The sequence below is a fragment of the Mirounga angustirostris genome, unplaced genomic scaffold (genome assembly GCF_029215605.1).
Source record: "Mirounga angustirostris isolate CCGP_5_RB_7025 unplaced genomic scaffold, mMirAng1.0.hap1 SCAF_5, whole genome shotgun sequence".
In the NCBI taxonomy this organism is placed as follows: domain Eukaryota; kingdom Metazoa; phylum Chordata; class Mammalia; order Carnivora; family Phocidae; genus Mirounga; species Mirounga angustirostris.
Window position 1 is genome coordinate 123,348,837 of NW_026991713.1, and position 21,034 is coordinate 123,369,870.

General features: G+C 35.8%; 1 protein-coding gene across 1 annotated transcript in view; it reads right to left on the reverse strand.

Annotated features, from left to right (window-relative positions):
- The window catches only part of STAM (signal transducing adaptor molecule), a 103,238-nt gene that overhangs the window by 65,738 nt on the left and 16,466 nt on the right, over window positions 1-21,034 (reverse strand). The window contains exon 2 of the mRNA XM_045874331.3: window positions 16,360-16,444. Coding sequence (XP_045730287.1) covers window positions 16,360-16,444 — 85 coding nt within the window. The remainder of the gene's footprint in view (window positions 1-16,359; window positions 16,445-21,034) is intronic.

Genomic DNA, 21,034 nt, shown 5'->3' on the forward strand with positions numbered 1-21,034 from the left:
CAAATGATAACAAACTTAAAACCATACAAAATATGTTCTTTGACCACAAGAGAACTAAACTACAAATTAGTAACAAAATGATTACAGGAAAATTCCCAAATGTTTAGAGATTACACACAAATCTAAATAATTCTTACATCAAATGAAATCAAAGAAACATAATTTCACCTAACTAAATGAAAGCACACTATCAAGTATTCTGTATAAGAACGTTCATAGTGGTTCTCTTCATAATAGCTAAATGGAATCCTACAATATTTATCCTTTTGATAGTGTTTTATAATATTAAGTAATGCAAATGTTCCTCAACAGATCAATGGATAAAAAAATTGTAATATATTCATACAATGGACTGTCCCTTGGAAATAAATAGAAGTAGTGATATACATAAAAACTTGGACTTAGCTCCAAAACATATTCTACACTAGATACAAGATTACATACTATACAAATTCATTTTATGAAATTTTAGGAAAGGAAAGTTTAATCTATAATGACATAAAGCAGATCAGTAATTGCTTAGGACAGCAGGAACTTTAGGAAGTGATTAAATGCTCTCTATCGTGACTGAAGTAATGCTTATAGTATATATGTCAATCACATCAAATCATCAAACTGTATACTTACAAGGAATGCATTTTATTGTGAGTAAGTCATTTATTAGTAAAACATTTTTTAATACCAGGCCATATATGTGGTAAACCTGTATTTCATGGGGATGCTATATAATTAGCAGTAATAGTAATAGCAAGTAACTACAACCTATGGAACATCTGTGTGTTCAGGATCTCAAAATTTTACATAAGGAACTCATTCAATTTTCAAAACATTCACAGTAAACTGGAGTCTTATAGTTGTTCAATTCCTTGCCCATGATACCTAAGCAGATAGTAAGTGGTACAAACAAGATTCCAACCCAGGTGTGGCTGAGTCTAAATACTCTATCTTCTGACCACAGAACTGTCTTGCAATGAACTTCGATGATGGAAGGTGGGAGCTATTCATAGAACTCAAAGGATGATGGCCTCAAAATATTAATTCATTAGATTGAAATGGCGTTTGTTTTACTTAATATTATAAAACATTATCAGAAGGATAAATATTGTATGATTCCATTTATATGAGGTCCCTAAAACAGGCAAATTCATGGAATTTGGCCTTGACAAGTAAAACTCACCAGTGGCAAGGAAGAGGGGGAAATGAAAAGTTATTATTTAATGCACACAGAGTTTCTGTTTGGGATGATGAGCGAGTTTTGGAAATAGATAGTGAAAACATACACGAAAGAAAAACCCTTATCAAGGGATTTAACGACAATGGGCCCTGAAGAAACTGGCCAGTAAGAATAATTACCCTAAAAAATGCTGGGGTGCCTGGGTGGCTCAGTCGTTAAGCATCTGCCTTCGGCTAAGGTCATGATATCGAGCCCCACATCGGGGTTCCTGCTCAGCGGGAAGCCTGCTTCTCCCTCTCTCGCTCCCCCTGCTTGTATTCCCTCTCTCACTGTGTCCCTCTCTGTCAAATAAATAAATAAAATCTTTTAAAAATAAATAAATAAATAATGTCTTTAAGAACTGGAATACAATTACTAAACACTGTGATAGGGGCACCTGGGTGGCTCAGTCGTTAAACGTCTGCCTTCGGCTCAGGTCATGATACCAGGGTCCTGGGATCAAGCCCCATGTCGGGATCCCTGCTCTGCGGGAAGCTTGCTTCTCCCTCTCCCACTCCCCCTGCTTGTGTTCCCTCTCTTGCTGTGTCTCTGTCAACTAAATAAAATCTTTAAAAATAAAAAAAAATTTAAAAGCCCACTGTGATAAATTTTTAAAAGTCATTTTTAATAGGGAAAAATTAAAATAAGAAAGGATTTCTGTTTCTAAGAATGTTTCACTGACTGCTGGAAGCTTTCCTCCTAAAAAGCATGGAGATAAGAGAAAAAAATTTTAATTATATTTATTGAATACCTATTGTAATATGTCAAACATTCATCTCTTATGATTCTGAAGCTCTTTTTCTATTGATTTTCTATGACCTTAATACTACGTGAGGGGCACCTGGATAGCTCAGTCGGTTAAGTATCCGACTCTTGATCTCAGCCCAGGTCTTGATCTCCACGTCATGAGTTCAAGCCCCACACTGGGCTCCACACTGGGTATGGAGCCTACTTAAAAGAAAAAAAAGTTATCTGACAGCAACATTATTAATCTGAAGAATTAATATACTGTAGCACTATTATTTAAATTTTGCCTTTTTCTTTTCTTTTTTTTTAAGATTTTATTTATTTATTTGAGAGAGAGCGAGAGAGAGAGCACAAGCAGGCAGAGAGGCAGAGGCAGAGAGAGAAGCAGGCTTTCTGCTGAGCAGGGAGCCCGATGTGGGGCTCGATCCCAGGACCCTGAGATCACATGACCTGAGCCGAAGGCAGACGCTAAACTGACTGAGCCACCCAGGTGCCCCTAAATTTTGCCTTTTTCATAGTAGGACTTGTTTTAGGAGCCAGAATCTGTGACCCCATGCTAATTTCTGCAGTTGTGAAAATCATGCCGACATATAAAAACACAAAATTATAATTTCAAGCACCAGTAAAGGCGAAATATAAAAGGGATTATCTGAATGCTAAAATTAAAACCATTAAAAAATAATGATCCAAAGATGATTCAGCTCAGAAAATGAACTTATTAGAAAATAATCCTCTATACTTGCTTAAATTAAATTTCTGATATATTGTTTATAAACCACTTTCATTTTTTTAAAGAAAGCACTCTAAATTCTGATGACTTTTGGAAAGGGAAGTAGGAAAGGGCTTTGAAATTCAACCTTTACTTTTTATTTTATATATTTGTATATTGTTTGAATGTTTTACCACAGTCAATTTCAAAAACCAAAGCAAAAGTATCTCTGGCACCAAAACAATCTTGGCTATTGCACCATAAAAAGGATAATGTCATAAAAAGCCAATTAGAATGCTTATAAGTACTGAGGAATATAGTGAGTAAAACACAAAAGTGAAAGTGAAATAATACATACACATTTGATTATTAAATCTTACAATTTAATGAAAGATTATGGCTAAAATACTGTTTTTAAAAAGGCTTAAGAGTTATTTTTTAATATAAACCTATGGCTTTCAAATAAAAGTAAACACAAAAATATTCATGTAAATAGAATATATTCATATATGTATATGCATGTACTATGTTTACTAGCTTTGGTACTAGTGAGCTCACCTGGTACCCATACCTTGGCTTCCTTTTTTTTTTATAAGTGAATTTAAAATAAGTATACTATGGCTATTATCCTCTCAATGAAAAAACACAAGTGGACTATAGAGACTGTATAATTTATCAACTATACAAGTACCTTTTTGAGAGTGAAAGGGATGCTAACTGGGCAAAGTTCAGGAACAGTAGGCATAAAGTGAGATTATCCAAGACAAACTACATGTATAGTCACATCTGAGACATGTAGTTCAGAAAAAAGGTGAGAAAAAAAGAGGCAGCACAGAATTTTCCATCTAAAAGTAGAGCATTCCTGTAAAGACTTGTATAAGCCTAAACAGCCTAAAGGGAAGAAGCAATTACAATTTATAAGGAAAATGTTTTTAGCATTCCCAGACCCCAAACATAACCTCTCTTAGGCTTTTCTGATACCTTAGGACACATCTTGCTAATGGATGCACAAAGTAAGTCAAGATAAAGCAGATGCTCACAGACACAGTTCAAAGCTATGGTGACTTGATGCAGAGATGCCGAGTGTAGTTCCCCACGGGGAGCTGGGCGACGCTACTCTTGCTGCCCCAGGTGTGGGCTACCTCTAAAACAGCTCAAAGAAAAACTGAAACCATTTTCACTTCTGGCCTTTTTTTGTAAAAGTGAAGATTCCCTTCAAATTTCTTTTAGTTAGGGTAAACAGGTACTAGTGTAGGTCCTTCAGTAAGAGTGAAGTAGCGTAACACAAACCTTCCAGAAGCAGAGGATACCTGTACTTTCATGTGGCTGTGGCTTCTAAAGACTTTTTCTCAAATCACAGACCAACCAGAAAAAAGACTTTTCAGGAACGTACACAGCTGCCTTGGCATATATCAGTTCTGATGAACTAAAGCATCAAAGTCAATTTCATTATTCACAAGTATTATTCCAATCCACCTCAAAAAACTACTGTGGGCTTCAGCAGAGCTTTAAGAGGGGCCTCTTTTCTATCGAATCCTCTCTACTCTGTCTCCCATCATATCACTCTCAGTCATTTGGTTTCCATGTGAAGTTACAACTACTAAAATTAAGCTACCTCATGCTCAAAAGTAAATGAAAATTAAGGCGTGAACCCTCCTTAATCTTCAGACACAATTATCACAGAGTCATGCTACTGTGCTTTCTTTTGCAATTCAGACTTTTCCAGGTTCCCACAGAAAACAGAATGCAGAACGTGAAGCTCTTAAGGCAATTCTGGAAAGGATATATTCTTTAAATGAATTTCATCAACAATCACTCCTTTGTTCGAACAATGATTTAATAAAACTTTTCATTCTTGCTCATTCATCTTATTGGAAAAGTACCCAGAAAGCAAGAACCCTCTACATAGAGGGCCATATGTTTATTATCAGTGCTAAAGGATACCGACCCTTATGATTAATCCAGTTTGGCTACCAAAACTGTCACACTGAATCACCATCTCCATGTAAATTACAATGGCACTGTGAAAAAAATATTCACGAAGTAGCAAGTAACTCTGCTGATAACGCTTTCATTAACTAATGTTATGCCGTCATTTTCACTTTGGCTTTTATGAATTTTCATAAGCTACGTTTTACCACATCATGTATATAAAACAAAACCATGAAAGGTCACGATGAAACTAAGTCTTTATAACTACCCAACAGTTTTTACATGTTAGCTGTTCTTATTTACAAATATCTACAAATGGGTAGAACTCTCTCAACACAGAATAACAATTTTCTATGCAAAAAGTCATAAATAAATGTCAGATGAAAGTAGTAAAGGACCCTTACATCACATTTTGCCATTCAAGTTCTTAATGACTGTGTATCTCAAGTATCAAAAATGGAATTTACTATTTTGTTTACTAAAATTCACAGTTTTGTTCTCATGATATATTCATTGTTTTGTTATCTAGGTCAAAGTTCTCATTCAATACTTACAGAGCAGGCCTCTGTGGCAAATTATATATTCCAAAGATAACCACAATAATAACTCCCTTTTTTTTTCCTAAAGATTTTATTTGACAGAGAGAGAGAGATCACAAGTAGACAGACAGGCAGGTAGAGGGAGAAGGAGAAGCAGGCTCCCCACCAAGCACAGAGCCCGATGCAGGGCTCGATCCCAGGACGCCGGGATCATGACCCAAGCCAAAGGCAGACGCTTAACCGACTGAGCCACCCAGGCGCCCCTAACTCCCTTTCCACATGCTCTTCTATGAAGTGACCTTGCCACTTCCCATCAAGAGGTGAAGTTTAATAACTCTCCTCTTAAATGTGGGCTGACCCCAGTAACTTGCTTGACCCACAGAATGTAGTACAAGTGATATTCTGAGATGTATAGTTCATAAAAAGCTATATAGAATACACCTATATCTCTTAGAACATGTGCTCTTAGGATGCTTCCTCTCGGATCCCAGCCACCATTCTGTAAGAAACTCAAGCCACAGGTATAGGCCTTGGCAAATGTTTCAATTGATAGCTCCAGCTGAGATCCTAGTTGACTGCCAGATATCAACTGCCAGCCATATTGAGCACCCATCCCAATCAGGCCTTCAGATATTCCAGTCCCAGTCATTAGGTGACTGCAAGTTCATGAGAGACCTAAAGCAAGAAGTGCCCAGCTGTTAATCCACAGAACAGTGAAGATAATAAAAAATGCTCTTTTAAGCCACTAAGTCTTAGGGTGGTTTGTTATGTAGCAATAGATAACTAGAATCACCTCTAACAAAGTATGCTGACAGTTGTTAGCTTTAAATACTATTAACTTGTATTATTTAGAATTGTTTGGGTTTTCTTCTCATTTTTTTAAAATAAAATTTTAATAAAATTGCCTTAACTGTTTATCTCCCCATCTTGAGGGTTCCTGAAGATAGGATCCAGGGCTACACTGCTCATCCTTGGCTCCCTACTCCCTAGCCACGGCACATAATTATGTTCTTAAGTGATATTTGAGGAAACAAAGATAGGAATTATTTAGCTCCTACTGCTGCTCACCAGTGACTGAAGATAAAACATTTTCATTCTGAATGTTGCCTACAATAATGCCTTCAACATGGTTGATGCTCAGTAAAAAGTCACTAAGCTAAATACGGAAAACACTACTTTTCACTGCTGTACAATACTTAGTATTTAGAATAATTGAATAATCCTCCTTACAAAGCTCTATTACTGACTCCGGTATGTCTTCCACTGAGTTAGTTTTCTATGAGAAAAATGCACATGCTTTCATAAAATCTTGTCTTAGAATTATAATAGGATCACAATAAGGGAAAATGCAGATTAAGTAATGCTGGGAGGAGCATGGGATGTGAGGTTAGAGATTGATGGTAATAAACATAAATGAAGTATTTTGTAAAAATACATGCTAAAGATAAAATCTGCATGTGCATTAGAAGTCCACCAATGATTCTCATCACCCACCTCTGTAAAGGGTAGTCTCTCTAAAAACCTTCTCAAAATTCCATTTTGGTATTTTAAAAATTTTTGTAAGACATACCTTCTCTTTTCTTTATCTTGAGATGGGAAAACAAAAAGATTGGGGTCAAGGATAGGGATAAGAACAGGGAAAGGGAAATTATTTTTCATCTTTCCCAGTTTTCCAACCCCAGAATAACTTTGTTGCTCTTAACTTACCATGTGAGAAATGAGCAGAGCACAAATCTCACCATTGTAAAATGTAAGGGAATAGTACCATTTCCTGGGGTGTGTTTCCAAAGTCAGGGCATAGGCAAAAATTGCAGTTAATTTCTCTTGATTAGGGAGTTACCTATGAGAAAACACACTCTGCCATCTCTCAAATATGCTCAACATAGGCAACTTTTCCTCAATTATTAGAGCAAAAATGTTACTTTCAGCACCCATTGAATAAAGTGGCTTTCATGCAGGGTCATGTTGTTTAAAAAAAAATGCATATACTGAGCAAGAATCACACTCGATGCAGTGAGATATTCATACTCTAAGAGAAATGAAAACTGTAATGGTGAGATGGCACGTATGAGCTCACTAAATGGACAATAGGGACAAGTCTATAGGAAAAATACAATTTGAGGGGGCTACAAAGAACACAGTTAAATTCAGTTAAGATAAACATGCATATGATGCAGCTCAAATCTGTAGTCAGAAGATCATGGAAAAGCAAAGCTAATTTTGTATTCCTGCAACTCTCTTTTCAAAGAACAATGAAATTTCAAATCTCTTTAAATAGCCTCAAGTAAATCTCCAAAACTGTTACATTATTCGTAAGTGTCTACCTACTTACGAGTATGTTGCTGTACAGTTATGACAGATAAATAGCACAACGTTAGTCTCTAGTCACCAGCTAGTGGGACTCCCTGAAAAGGTCCTTCCATTAATACATATGGAAAAAGCCAAAAACATGTAATGATTCTGTTGGATAAAGGAGTCAAGATTTGTGACAACTTGTGCTTTATAAAATTTTGTTAAAAACCCTCATTTCAAATATGTCCCACTCCTCTACTTCTCATTTGAAAAGTATTTTTGTATCATAAAAATATTAAGTTAAACTGTGATAAGGTTTTATATCCTTAAGGAAATTACTACCACTAAAAAGACAGTAAATTTGAATTCTAACTACTGCATCTATTAATCAATCAATGATCTTAGATCAATTAACTTTTCAAAATGAGGATACCACCTTCTTCATCATCCCCTCATGGAATCTGACAAAAAAAATAATAGGACATTTTCTTCAAAATATTGCAAATATAAAAGAAAAACAGAAAAAAAATAGTAATAATAAGGTAAAACACAGTTAATGAATGTGCTTGCATAGTTAACCTCTAATCACCTATGAAATAAGAATGAAAAAGGACAAAGACACTAGCAGTAGGCTTCTAAGTAGAAGCACTATTACGTGTTCAGAATAGAAAAATTATTTGTAGTGTAAGACTATCTGGAGTATCACATTCCTGGGCCCCACCTAACCAGTGTCAGTACTTACACCCATATTTTGACAACCAAAGCCATCCCTAATATATCAATATCACCCAGGCTGAGAACCACTACTAGACAAAAGCAGCACTATAATATAGCAGAAAAAGTAGAAAAGATTTGAAGCTTGACATACAGACCTCATCTTGAAAGGGGATTCTAAAGCTTCCTAATCAGTATGTTATTCCAATACTTCCTTTAAGAATTGTGCCAGGGATACAGAAAACTTCAACAACATTAGTTCTAGTTTGTTCTTCTATCAAATTACTTTTACAACTTTAACTTTCAAATAATCTTAAAGTGATTTTTAAATTGTCATTTTGCATGCTATAAAAAGTGCTTTACTACAACTTACCATTCAGGGATTTATGTGGTGCAGTGGAAGGCTAAATGTACACAGTCTTAGTACGGGGGTAGTACCTAGCAGGCACACACTGAAAGATACGGGAATTCAAATCTTTGCTGAAGTAATTTATTTTTAAATTAATAGATAATAAAAACCTTCCTTGAATACTGAGAAGAGTCTAGTGTCAAGGATGCCTTTCAAAAGCATAAAAGCATTACACGAACTGTAAGAGAACTCTAATATAAAATATGAAAGCAATAAGAACCTATACGGACAGGAGTCAAAAGAGAGCCCCAACCACTCCTTCCTAGGCCTGCAAGGTTCCATCTGCAAAGGTCAGGAGGAAGTCTTAGGCACCCAACTTTCTCTACTATCCAATAATTGAGAATTTGAGAACACATGCCTGTTTATACCAGTCCCTATGAGAAGCTGCAGACTACCCATCATTAAATAGCTCTACATATGCAGTACTTTCCACCTTCTGAAACCTCTCCACTGTGTCCTCTGGAATTTACAGTCCACCATCAACAAAAGCCCCAATCCTCAGTCCTCTGGCTCTACAGAAATCTGGCTCTCCAGGGAAGATACTACTCCCACTATATAGGGAGGTACAAGACATGGGTCTTCTTTGCCCCCTTTACTACTTCCAAATCATTCTTCCTCCCTCTTTCCTAAAACAGTCCAATTCTCATCAGGCCAGACTATCTTCTTACTGCATTTATTTAAAGAACCTCAAGTGGAGAAGGAAGGGAAAAATTAAGGGGGGGAAATCAGAGGGGGAGACAAACCATGAAAGACTATGGACTCCAAGAAACAAACTGAGGGTTTTAGAGGGGAGGGGGGTTGGGGGATGGGTTAGCCCAGTGACAGGTATTAAGGCACATACTGCATGGAGCACTGGGTGTTATATGCAAACAATGAATCATGGAACACTACATTAAACTAATGATGTACTGTATGGTGACTAACATAAAAAAAAAAAAATTTTTTTTTGTTTTCAAGTGGGGCGCCTGGGTAGCTCAGTCGGTTAAGTGTCCAACTCTTGATTTTGGCTCAGGTCATGATCCCCAGGTTGTGGAATCAAGCACCATGTTGGGCTCTGTGCTAGGTATGGAGCCTACTTCAGATTATCTCTCTCCCTCTCCCTCTGCCCCTCCCTCTCTCTCTAAAAAACAAAACAAAACAAAACAACAACAACAACAAAAAGAAACACCTCAATTACTGCTTCATCGCTCAGTGATTTTAACTCCCGGCTCACTGCCACTCTCTCCAACATTATTCCTGTCTTAATTCTCAGAGATGTTAATTCATCTACGTAAGTGATATTCCCAACATCTTGACTTTTCAACTTCTATCCCACTTTATTAACTGCCATGATCACATCCTAGACCATGCCATTACCAATAAGTGAAAACCCTCTATAATATCAATTTCAAGCATTCCAACTATCACTTCTATTTTTCTAACTCACTCACTCTCTTATATCCAACTCTGTGCTCATTTAAGGCAACTCACCTCTGTTCCAGCTACTCTGTATCTTTGAAGTTCCTAGCACCAAGCATTTTCTCTCTTGCAGGATTCATGTAAATGTTATTTCCCCTGCCTGGGACCTGCTTTCAGCTCTTAGATTCTTCTCAACTTTAAAATCGTAAATGTTATCCCTTCAAACTAGTCCTTCCCTGAAAAATCTAAGTAGGTCTTCTCCTTTTATTCTCCACTAAAGCACTCTGATCACTATCTTCTTAGCTTGTTATCTACCTGTTTATTTCTACTTTCTACTAACTGTCACCACCGCTGATCACAAAGGCTTTGTTGTTTTATTTACCACTGCATACACAAAGCATGATACCCAGGCAGTACTCATTGTTTTGTCAAATAAAAGAAAAAATGACTGATGTAGAGAAAATGAAACTAAAAATAACTCCACAATGTAAAGTAAAAGAGACATGGAAATCAAGACCACACTTTACAAAAAAACCCTTTAATTTTACTCCTGTTGGGATTTCCCCTAATTTAAATTATACTTAATCGTAAATATGAATTAGATTCCATTTGTAAACTGGAAAAACCTTCAGTACCTAGAGCTGCTGTGATAATTATATATATAATGTTTCTAAGGAACTTAAACAAGACCTGGCAAATAATAAGCCATCAATAAATGTTGGCTATTATTTTTAAAAGAGCACTTGATTTTGAAAATTAAGGCCTATAAGCTGAAGCTACAATTATAATAGAATATAATATATATAGGAAGAGATGTGTTTCTCTACCTGATTGAAGATGGCTGGGTCAGAGACTACTTTTTCCTTTAAAAAAAAATCTGGAAATATTCTATCAAACTCCAGTTGAAAAACAGAAATAGTCACAGCCCAGGTCCAAGACAAGACAGACAAAATGAAAAGCAATTTTAGCAAACTCTTTTCCAAAGGTTTATATTTGTATTTTTCACAAAATGTCAGTAATAATTGTCATTATCCTTCTAGTTCTACAGGAATAAATCAAAGATTTACCGCCTAAATAGATCCCTTAACCACGTAAAGGAAAAAGTTATATCATGTTTTCCACATTCAGTCAACTATATCTCTGACCAAAGCTAAGCAAAGACAGTTCAGATATAAAATAATAGCACAAATTAATCCAGATGTCAATTAGAGAAAAATTTTAACTTGGTATTGTGGATAATCAACACCTACCCTCACATTTATTTTTCACATGAGAATATAAACAAATCAATTAAAACTAACAAACAAAAGCTATTCATTATGTGAAGACATGTTAAAGAAAAATGCTACCATCATTCTCAAAGTTCTCTTGATTCTAAACAAACAGACCTTTCAGTCCATCATATGACCTCATTGGCTAGGCATTTTTCAGTACTTACTCATACACTGGAATTGCACACTAAAAGTCATGTGAATAAAAAAAAATAAAATAAAAGTCATGTGAATATCCTAGGAAGTCAGAAGAAATTTTCAAAATGTTCTTTAAAGTTTCAAGTCCAGCATATTCAAACATTTCAGGCTTAAAAAAAAAAAAACCTCTAACCTACAGGAAGTAAACAGTAACCACATCTACTAGGTTTCCTGAGACTGATATAATTATTTGTAATTATTAATTAAACGATTTTAGTTAATAATTATTATTTAAGTGTGGTAATATTCTACATGCCACTAATCAAAAACTCATGTTAAACTACAAAATGATTTCTAAGTTTGTCAATTTAACAACCAATGCACGGCTAACAGACATCAAAAGAAACATATTCCTAAGGCTATCAGGATATATTAATGAATTAACTAATTACAAATGTGGAATCGTGTATATAATATGCTTATTATATATGAATGGAAAATATATTCGTATTTCTATAAAGAAACAATGGAAAGATACAAAAGGAACAAAAGCAGTTATCTATAGAGGACGGGGGGAGAAAAACAGGGATAGGAGTTAGACTTGTCCACGTTCATCTTTTCAAGCTGTTTTCATTTTTGAGCCATGTAAATATAAATTTATTTTTAAATCAAAAAAGTACGTATTTTATATAAGCATATTTCTTGAAATCAACAAATATAAATACACTCACAAATATGTATGTATGGTTTAAAGAACAGAACAATAAAACTTTTAAAAGACAAAGAATTAGGGGCGCCTGGGTGGCTCAGTAGTTAGGCGTCTGCCTTTGGCTCAGGTCATGATCCTGGGGTCCTGGGATCGAGCCCTGCATCCGGCTCCCTGCTCCATGGAAAGCCTGCTTTTCCCTCTCCCACTCCCTCTGCTTGTGTTCCCTCTCTCGCTGTCTCTCTCTCTGTCAACTAAATAAATAAAACATGTTTATGGGTCACAGTTCTGAGTAAATAAAATTTCACAATAATGGCTCTTTTTCTTCCCTTCAAAACTTGAGAATATTTTCCAGACTACAACAACTCTAAAATAGATGATACTTACAAAAAAAAAAAAAAAGAAGAAAAAGCCAAAAGGATCCAGGGGGGCAGGGGGGAAAAGACTTGATATAAATTATTTTATTTATGCACTAAATAATTCCACAATATACTGATGGTGACAAATCATTTTGATAAAAATACCAAAACTTATAGAAAAAGAAAAGCTTTTCCTAAAGTTCCCTCCACAATCCCCAAATCCACCTTCTTAAATAGATCTGTACATTTTATAAAATTAAATTAAAACCAAACGGCAATGCTTTTTTAAAAAATCTAGACTGTTGCCTAGTACACGAATAACTGTATGAAATACATTCCAATCCATAACTTCCCTCTACTTCAACCTACCCTACTTAAATCTGTTTTAGGAAAATACACATCACATGGGTATGGCTTCAGGAACACCCCTATTACACCAATGACATTTCTCAGTCTTCTCTAAAGCACACCAGATACCTAGACTACCTCGCAGACAACCTACAGTAATGTTCAATATTCTTATGCTACCATCAGCAACCCATAACTAAACATATGTATGTAGGTTCCTAGATAACATAAACCAAATCTCCACAAGTTCTCCATATATACTAATTACAAAATGATTTTAAAAATTAAAAACAAATGGTAAGTGGTTACCAGGTGCTGGCGGGGGGGAGTGGGTGGGGGTGAGTTGTTATCTAGTAAGCAGAGTTTTAGTTAGGGATGATGAAAAGTACTGGAAATGGATAGTGGTGATAATCCCACAACAATGTGAATGTACTGAATGTCACAAACATGCCACAAAATGTTTAAAGTCATAAATTTTATGTTATACATATTTTACCACAATAAAAACTAAGCCAACAAAAGAAATATTATGAACACTACCATAAGTATCCCACAGTTTACTGCTCACCTGAAAAGCACCTTCATAATTTTCTACTACTAAGCTGATCTGAGAATATCTAACAATTGTGTAACACTTATCCGTAAGCATGTAGGTACAACACCTAAGGCCCACAATAGTTTTAGGGGCCCACAAAAATGTTTAATTTATTTTATTTTATTTTTTTCCAAAGCAAAGTTTATTGAGCGATAGTAAAGTGATAGTACAAAGCTCCCAAAGAGGAAGGGGAACCGAGAGGGTTGCCCGTTTTAACTTATTTTAAAAGAAAAGAGAGAAAAAATGAACTTTTGGGGCAAAGAAAATGTTTGGATGTATAATAATATAGTTGTCTTTGTAACAATGCAGTCGTAAAATAGTTTTATTAATTTTCACGGAGAAAAGGACCCATGAACGTAAAAGTGCCGAAGGCCCATGAAAGTGAACACAGCCCTAAGGTTTCCATTTCCTATTATGAAATTATCAAGATACAACAAGAAAGTGAAAACACAACTGGATATGTATATAAAACATTATTCTTAAAGAGAAATCACAAACCAAATTATTATAAAAAGTATCTACAAAATGAATACCAAATTTATCTTTACCAATGTAAAGATGAAAAGAAAACTGACAGGGTGAAGAGAGGCAGGACTTTGTAACTGGAATGCTAGATAAAAGTTTTATCTCCAAAATATACTAGGATGGAATTAGGTTGATACCTAATCCTTAACAGACAAATTGTCACAAAATTGAACTTCAATCAAAAAGAGGTTAAGTTGCACGCATTTAACCATGTGCCTGATACTACTATAAACACTTTATATATGTTAATTAATCTCACACTGACAATAAGTCCCCTGTGAAGAAGACACTATTTTTATTCCTACATAGCAAATGAGGAAGATATGATACTTACCCAGTGTGACACAGCAAAGTGGTCAGAGCTAGGATGTGAACCCAGGCAGTCTCACCCCAAAGTCCATACTCTCAACCACTAAGCTATCTGCTTCTTTCCTCTGCACAACAAATATTAATGGACCTTTTCATTCTATAAATCTAAGTCTATCAGATAGACATAAACTACCATAACACAAAACAAAACACAAACAAAAATGATTTTGATAGAGTGCTTTGAGGATTCACAGGACCATAATATGATTTGCTGTAAAGGGGATAAAGAAAGCTTTGTGGAAAAAATGATATGTATATTGGGCCTGGAAAGATATGAGACACAGAAACAGAAAATGGGAGAATAAAATATTTCACACTAAAGGAATACAAGGACCAAAAGCATTAAACTAAGGTAGAAAAGCACTGGCAACTGAAAAGCTTGAGTTGAAAAAAATGGTACTTAAGAGTAAATGGAAAATAAATGAGTCAGATGTCTAAAGGGAGGTCAGACAACTCACTGCAGAAAGTAGGGGAGTAACATGGTCAGAGTTGTTATAGGGAAACTAGATATAAGAAGTGGACAGAAAAGAAATGGAAAGAAATGTCCGAAGGTTAATTCACTAGTCCAGGCATGGTAAGGAATGTCTCAAGTAAAGTGGGACCAACAGAAATAGAGAAAAAGGAATAGAGATACAGCACAGAGAAGCTACTCAAATTCCAATTAAATTAAGGAACTAACAGGGTCTGAAAGAAAAAGACTCAGTACACTAAAATATAACGACAGCAAAGGGGATGGGTGAGGCCACATGTGGAGGCCATATTTTGGGGAACCTGACAAGGGCCGCATGTAACAGGCCGAAAAGGGCTTGATTGAAGGGGTAGAAAGACCTTGAAGACAAACTGCCCTCACCTGGTTTGGCCAGGTTCAAGAAGTTAACTGAGAAAACTTTATAATATCAACACTCTGTGAGATATTTTGGAGGCAAATTGACAGAATTTAGCAACAGTATTAATGTGGTGGTGACTGAGGTTTTAAGTGCAAATGAAATAATCTTGTCATTAACAGAGACAGGAAACAAAAGAGGGAAAGCAGGTTTAAAGCAAAAAGAGACATGACTTCGGGTTTCTACATGGTGAGATCAAAGCTTATACAGTATGGTGTCCAGAAATAATGATGTGTCCACAAGTCTAATGATACGGTGAGAAAAATCAGAGTTGAAAATACAGATGTCACCCATATATGTAGAAGTTGTAAGATTTAAAAAAAAAAAAAAATGTACTAGAAAAGAAAAAAGTATTAGGGGAAAAAAATAGACCAAAGAAAGTTTAAGGAACTGCCTATATTTAGGAGGAGAGGAAGGAGAGCCAAAGAAAGCATCATCAGAGGGTTAAGATTAGCACCACAAGAATCAAGTATAGGGGTGCCTGACTGACTTGGCTGGTGATGCATGCAACTCTTGATTATGAGTTTAAGCCCCATGTTGGGAGCCCCATGTTGGATGTAGAAGTTGCTTAAAAATAAAATCTTAAAAAAAAAAAAAAAAAAGAATCAAATATAAAACAGCAGTGTTCTCTAACATTTTTCACAGGAAAAGTACATTAATAAGACAATATTTTTGTGGCATAAAGGGGTAAATGAGGCTAATAACCAGATGTTATTAGCCTAGGAATTAAGGAAATTATTAATCTGTATACCAGTTAATCTACTTGCTGTACTGAAAGCTCTGTACTAACAAAAAGGCTTTATGCCAAAAAGTTTAAGATTATACTGTCCTAAACTCTCTTTCTATAGTCACTGATTAGTTAGGTGGAATACTGCAGATACGACAATGAAGAAAAGAACTGAAAAATAACCGTGAAACTTGAGAAACCAACTGAGAAATCACTAATGGTTTTAAAAGTCAGTGGAAAAAGCTAGACTTCAGGAAGCAACTATGGACAAGGTTTTAATTAAAATATCAACATTGTTACCAGTCATGTTATCCTAATTGGTTATAGAGAGTAACTTAAAGGGGATGATTCTTCAAATCTTGCTAGCAAAAAATTCCCTTTTTAAACTAAATTGTAATTGTAATATGTTTTACCTTCTAACTCTCATTTTATTCATGTTAATAAAGAGAATAAATAAAGCTCCTCTGAAACTTTTAACACTTACCCAGTTCGAGATTGACCGACTTTATCACAAATATCCAAAATGAGGCCCCAATCCTCAGCAGTATTCATCTCACTCGTTGCTTTCTCTGTGTATTATGAAAAGAAATTGCAGAAACATTATTTTTAAAAAGCACATTCAAATGACCACATTGTGATAAGAAATCAAAATAGCTGCCAGCAGCCTGTTTAATGAGATAGTCAAGTACATCTGCAATGATGTAATGAGCACTGGGTGTTATATGCAACTGATGAATCACTAAATCCTATCCCTGAAACTAATAGTACACTATATGTTAACTAAATTGAATTTAAATAAAAACATTTTTAAAAATAAAAAACAAAAAAATATTTTAAAAAGAAAAAAAATAATAAGCCATTGATGGGACACCTGGGTGGCTCAGTTGGTTAAGCATCTGACTCTTGATTTCAGCTCAGGTCTTGATCTCAGGGTCCTAAGATTGAGCCCCATGTCTGACTCTGCACTCAGTGCAGAGTCTGCTTGTCCCTCTCCCTCTGCTCCTCCCCCTGCCCCCGCGTGCATTCTCTCTCAAATAAATAAATAAATAAAATCTTAAAAAAGAGAAGTAGGCCATTGATACTTACTTATTTAAAAAAAAAAAAAAAAACAAAACCCTACATACAGGTCTATTCCCTTCCCCATGAGGAAAGACTAAAATAAAGAAATACTTTCATTATCAAATAATTCTTAGGTTTACTTGCCAATGAAGAAACATGACAAGGCACAAATCTCTAACAGGAAGTTTCAGGCAATTAAACTAATTATATGATTTTGTTGATTTTCATGTCTGACATGGGGAAGAAAGAAAATGAACAAAAGAAACCAAGCTCTGAGTACTTTCCTTTAAATGAAAACTTAACAAATTAAGAACATCAACAGAGGTATCACAGATGGAGCCCAATCATCTCATTAAGCTCCCTCCCTTAATTAAAAGATTTTTTAAGGCAAACACAGGATAAGGAAAACATGAGAAGCAGTAACAGCAACAATATCTCAAAAACTATGTAACAATATAGATATATGGTACCTACTTAGAAGACCCAAAAAAGATGCATCATATACCGGCAGTAACAAAAAGGCTTAAGAACCAGCCTGTTTTACACCACTGAATTCTCAGAAAAGTCAAGTACTGGTAGCAGAAGGAAATGCCTGCAGCTGACAGCAGAGAAGAAAGAGGACTTAGAATGGATTAATGCAGCTCGAAGTGTGTAGGTAGGTACCTACTTTGCCTATCTTACTCAAAGAGCAACCACCTCTCCCCAACCCACCTGAGCAAATGTGTGAAGATTTGCTTTCTGGAGATAAAGCAAAGTTTTTCTAGACGAGGAAAGACACAAAGCATAGTTGAGACAGAAGCACCAAAAATAAGGAATTACTTCCAGTTTCCAGTACAGCATTTAAGGAACTTGGAAGTTACCACCCCATCCAACAAGTAAAAAGCTGAGTAAAGTGAAAAATAAACAACTCTTCTGAGATCCTTTCTCAAAAGTGAGGTCACAGGCCAAATGCTGTCCCCAAATTTAGAGACACAGACAGATGGATACACAGAATACAATTTAACAGAGCAGAAACCCATAAGCAAAAATATCACCAAGAACCAGTACCACAGATCTAACCTGTAACAGACAAACTGCTGGAGGCTAAGTGTACACAATTCTGAGAGCTAAAATCCAAAAGGGCCCAGACATAGGGGATTTCCCACATTTTTGTAAATTTTATTTTCATGAGCTTTCCCAGGATATCAAGGTAAATATCCGAGAAAATTTTCTATTTTTCAGCAAGGGGAAGAGGACAATAACTATTGTGAGATACATCAGAGCATTCTCTTCTTTTTTTTTTTTTTTAAAGATTTTTATTTATTTATTTGAAAGAGAGAGCGATAGCGAGAGCAGGAACACAAGCAGGGGGAGTGGGAGAGGGAGAAGCAGGCTTCCCGCTGAGCAAGGAGCCCGATGTGGGACTCGATCCCAAGACCCTGGGATCATGACCTGAGCCGAAGGCAGACGCCCAACGACTGAGCCACCCAGGCGCCCGCATTCTCTTCTTAACAAGGCCACTTGTTAATTCTTTTAACCACCTAGGGTGTTACCAGAGATTAACCCACCTCGCGTAAGGGAAACTCCCAACTCCAGCCTGCTCCAGCCTCCCATGTGGAAGAAGGGGAATACCCAAATTCAGCCCATCTAGCCATCTTTTCCCACCTAAGAGGGGGAAAAACTGAGAAGCAGGTGAGAAATTCACACCCTAGGGGCAGAGGCTCACTTTAAAAGACTGAGACCTAATCACCAGACTATAGAACACTTCTTACCTAACGGCCTTACTATTATGTCATTCATTAAAGGACGGTGTTCCTTTTTTTTTTTTTTAAGGATGGTGTTTCTTTTATCTACTATATCATGTCTAGCTTTCAGCAAGCCACACTATAAGGCAAAAAAACACAGTTTGAAGAATAAGCATGAGAAACAGATTCACACATGACAGGAATGTTGGAGTTATCATACCAGGAATTTTAAAAGCTATAATTAATATGCTAAGAGCTTTAATGGAAATAGGAGACAACATGCAAGAACAGATAAAGAAAATAAGCACAGAAATGGAAACTCTGAAAAAGAATCAAAAAGAAATACTAGAAATCAAAAACAGTATAACAAAAATGAATGCCTGTGGTGCACTCATCAGCAGACAGAACGTGGCTAAAGAATCTCTGGCCTTGAGCATATGTCAATAGGAACTTCCAAAACTGAAAAGCAAAGGGGAAAAAAAAAAAAATCCTGCAACAGATTATCCAAGAACTGTGGGAAACTACAAAAAGTAAAACATAGACATAATTGAAATAGCACAGAAGAAACACAATACTTAAAGCAAAAACAACTCAACATTTCCCTAACTTGATGTAAGACATCAAACCACAGGTCCGGGAAACTCCAAGAACACCAAGCATAAGTATCAAAAAAAACTACACCTAGGTATACCATTTTCAAACTGCAAAAAATCAATGATAAAGAAAAAAAAGAAAGAAAAAAAGCCAGCAGAAGAAAAATACCTTACCTATACAGGACTAAACATAAGAATTACATCTGACATTTCAGAAAGCATGCAACAAAAGAAGAAATGGAGTAAAATAGTGTTGAGAGAAAATAAGCACGGACCTATTATGTACCCTGTGAAATTATTCTTCAAAAGGAAAGAAGAAATAAAGCCTTTCTCAACAAAAAACCATTAAGGAAATTTGTTGCCAAATAAATGCCAAAAAACTGACCTTGCAAAAAAATGTTAAAAAGCTCTTCAGAGAGAAGAAAAATATGATATAGGAGGGGTGTGTGTATTTCCATATAAGTGAAACAAATGACAGCAAGGGTATCAGGAACGGGAGAAAAGAACTGGGAATATTTTGTTATTCATTTCACTTGCCCGCACTACCAGTGAAGTGGTATAATGTTATTTGAGAGTGGATTTGGACTACTTTTAAATGTTCATTGCGAACTCAAGGGGAACCACTAAAAATAACAAAAACAGAAGTATAATTGATAAGCTACAAAAGAAAAAAGACTGAATCATATGAAATGCTCCATGGGATGCCTGAGTGGCTCAGTCGGTTAAGCATCTGCCTTCAGCTCAGGTTATGATCCCAGTGTCCTGGGATCGAGTCTGCATCGGGCTCCCTGCTCAGCAGAGAGCCTGCTGCTCCCCCTGCTTGTAACCCCTGACAAATAAATGAATAAAATTAAAAAAAAAAAAAACCACGCTCAATTAAAATCACGAAAGGAAAAAAAAAGTGGAAGAAAAAATAGGAAGAAAACTGTAACAGATATGGTAGCTATTAATCCAACAATATCAATAATCACTTTAAATTTTAGTGGTCTAAATACAAATATTGCCACAATGAAAAAAAAACACAAAATGCAATTATATGTTGTCTACAGGAAGCCCACTTTAAATATAAAGACACATATACATTAAAAGTAAAGAGATGGAGAAAGATAACCATGCCAACATCAATTAAAAGAAAAATCAATACAACCAAAAGTTGGTTCTTTGAAAATATCAATAAAATTGACAGTTGAGAAGGAAAAAAGAAAGAAAAAGATAACAAACTACTAATATCAGAAATGAAAGCGGGGATATCACTACAGATCTCATGGACAAAATTGGCTTTTACAATGGCTCAATACTATTGAGAGGATCATGGGAACCTCCAATTTACAGCCAATCAGTAAGAAGCACAGGACATATCCCGGACTTTGACTGGCATTGGAAGTGGAGAGTGAGGGCAGTCTTGTGGGACTGAACCCTACACCTGTGGGATCTGACACTATTTCTAGTTAGATAGATAGTGTCAGAATTGAGTTAAATTTGTGGGACACTAGTCAGTGTCCGCTGAGAATTAGAGAACTGCTCAGTGGTGTTGGAAAAACACACATTAGAATTATGAACTCTATGCCTACAAATCTGATAACCTAGATAAAAGGGATCAATTCCTTGAAAGACACATCTGTCAAAATACACACAAAAATAGACAATCTAAAGAGGCCTATATCTATAAAAGAAATTGAACCAATAATTAATAACCCTCCAAAACAGACAGCATCAGGCACAGAGAGGCTAATGGTAATTTCTACCAAACATTTAAGGAAGAAATTATACCAATTCTCTCCAA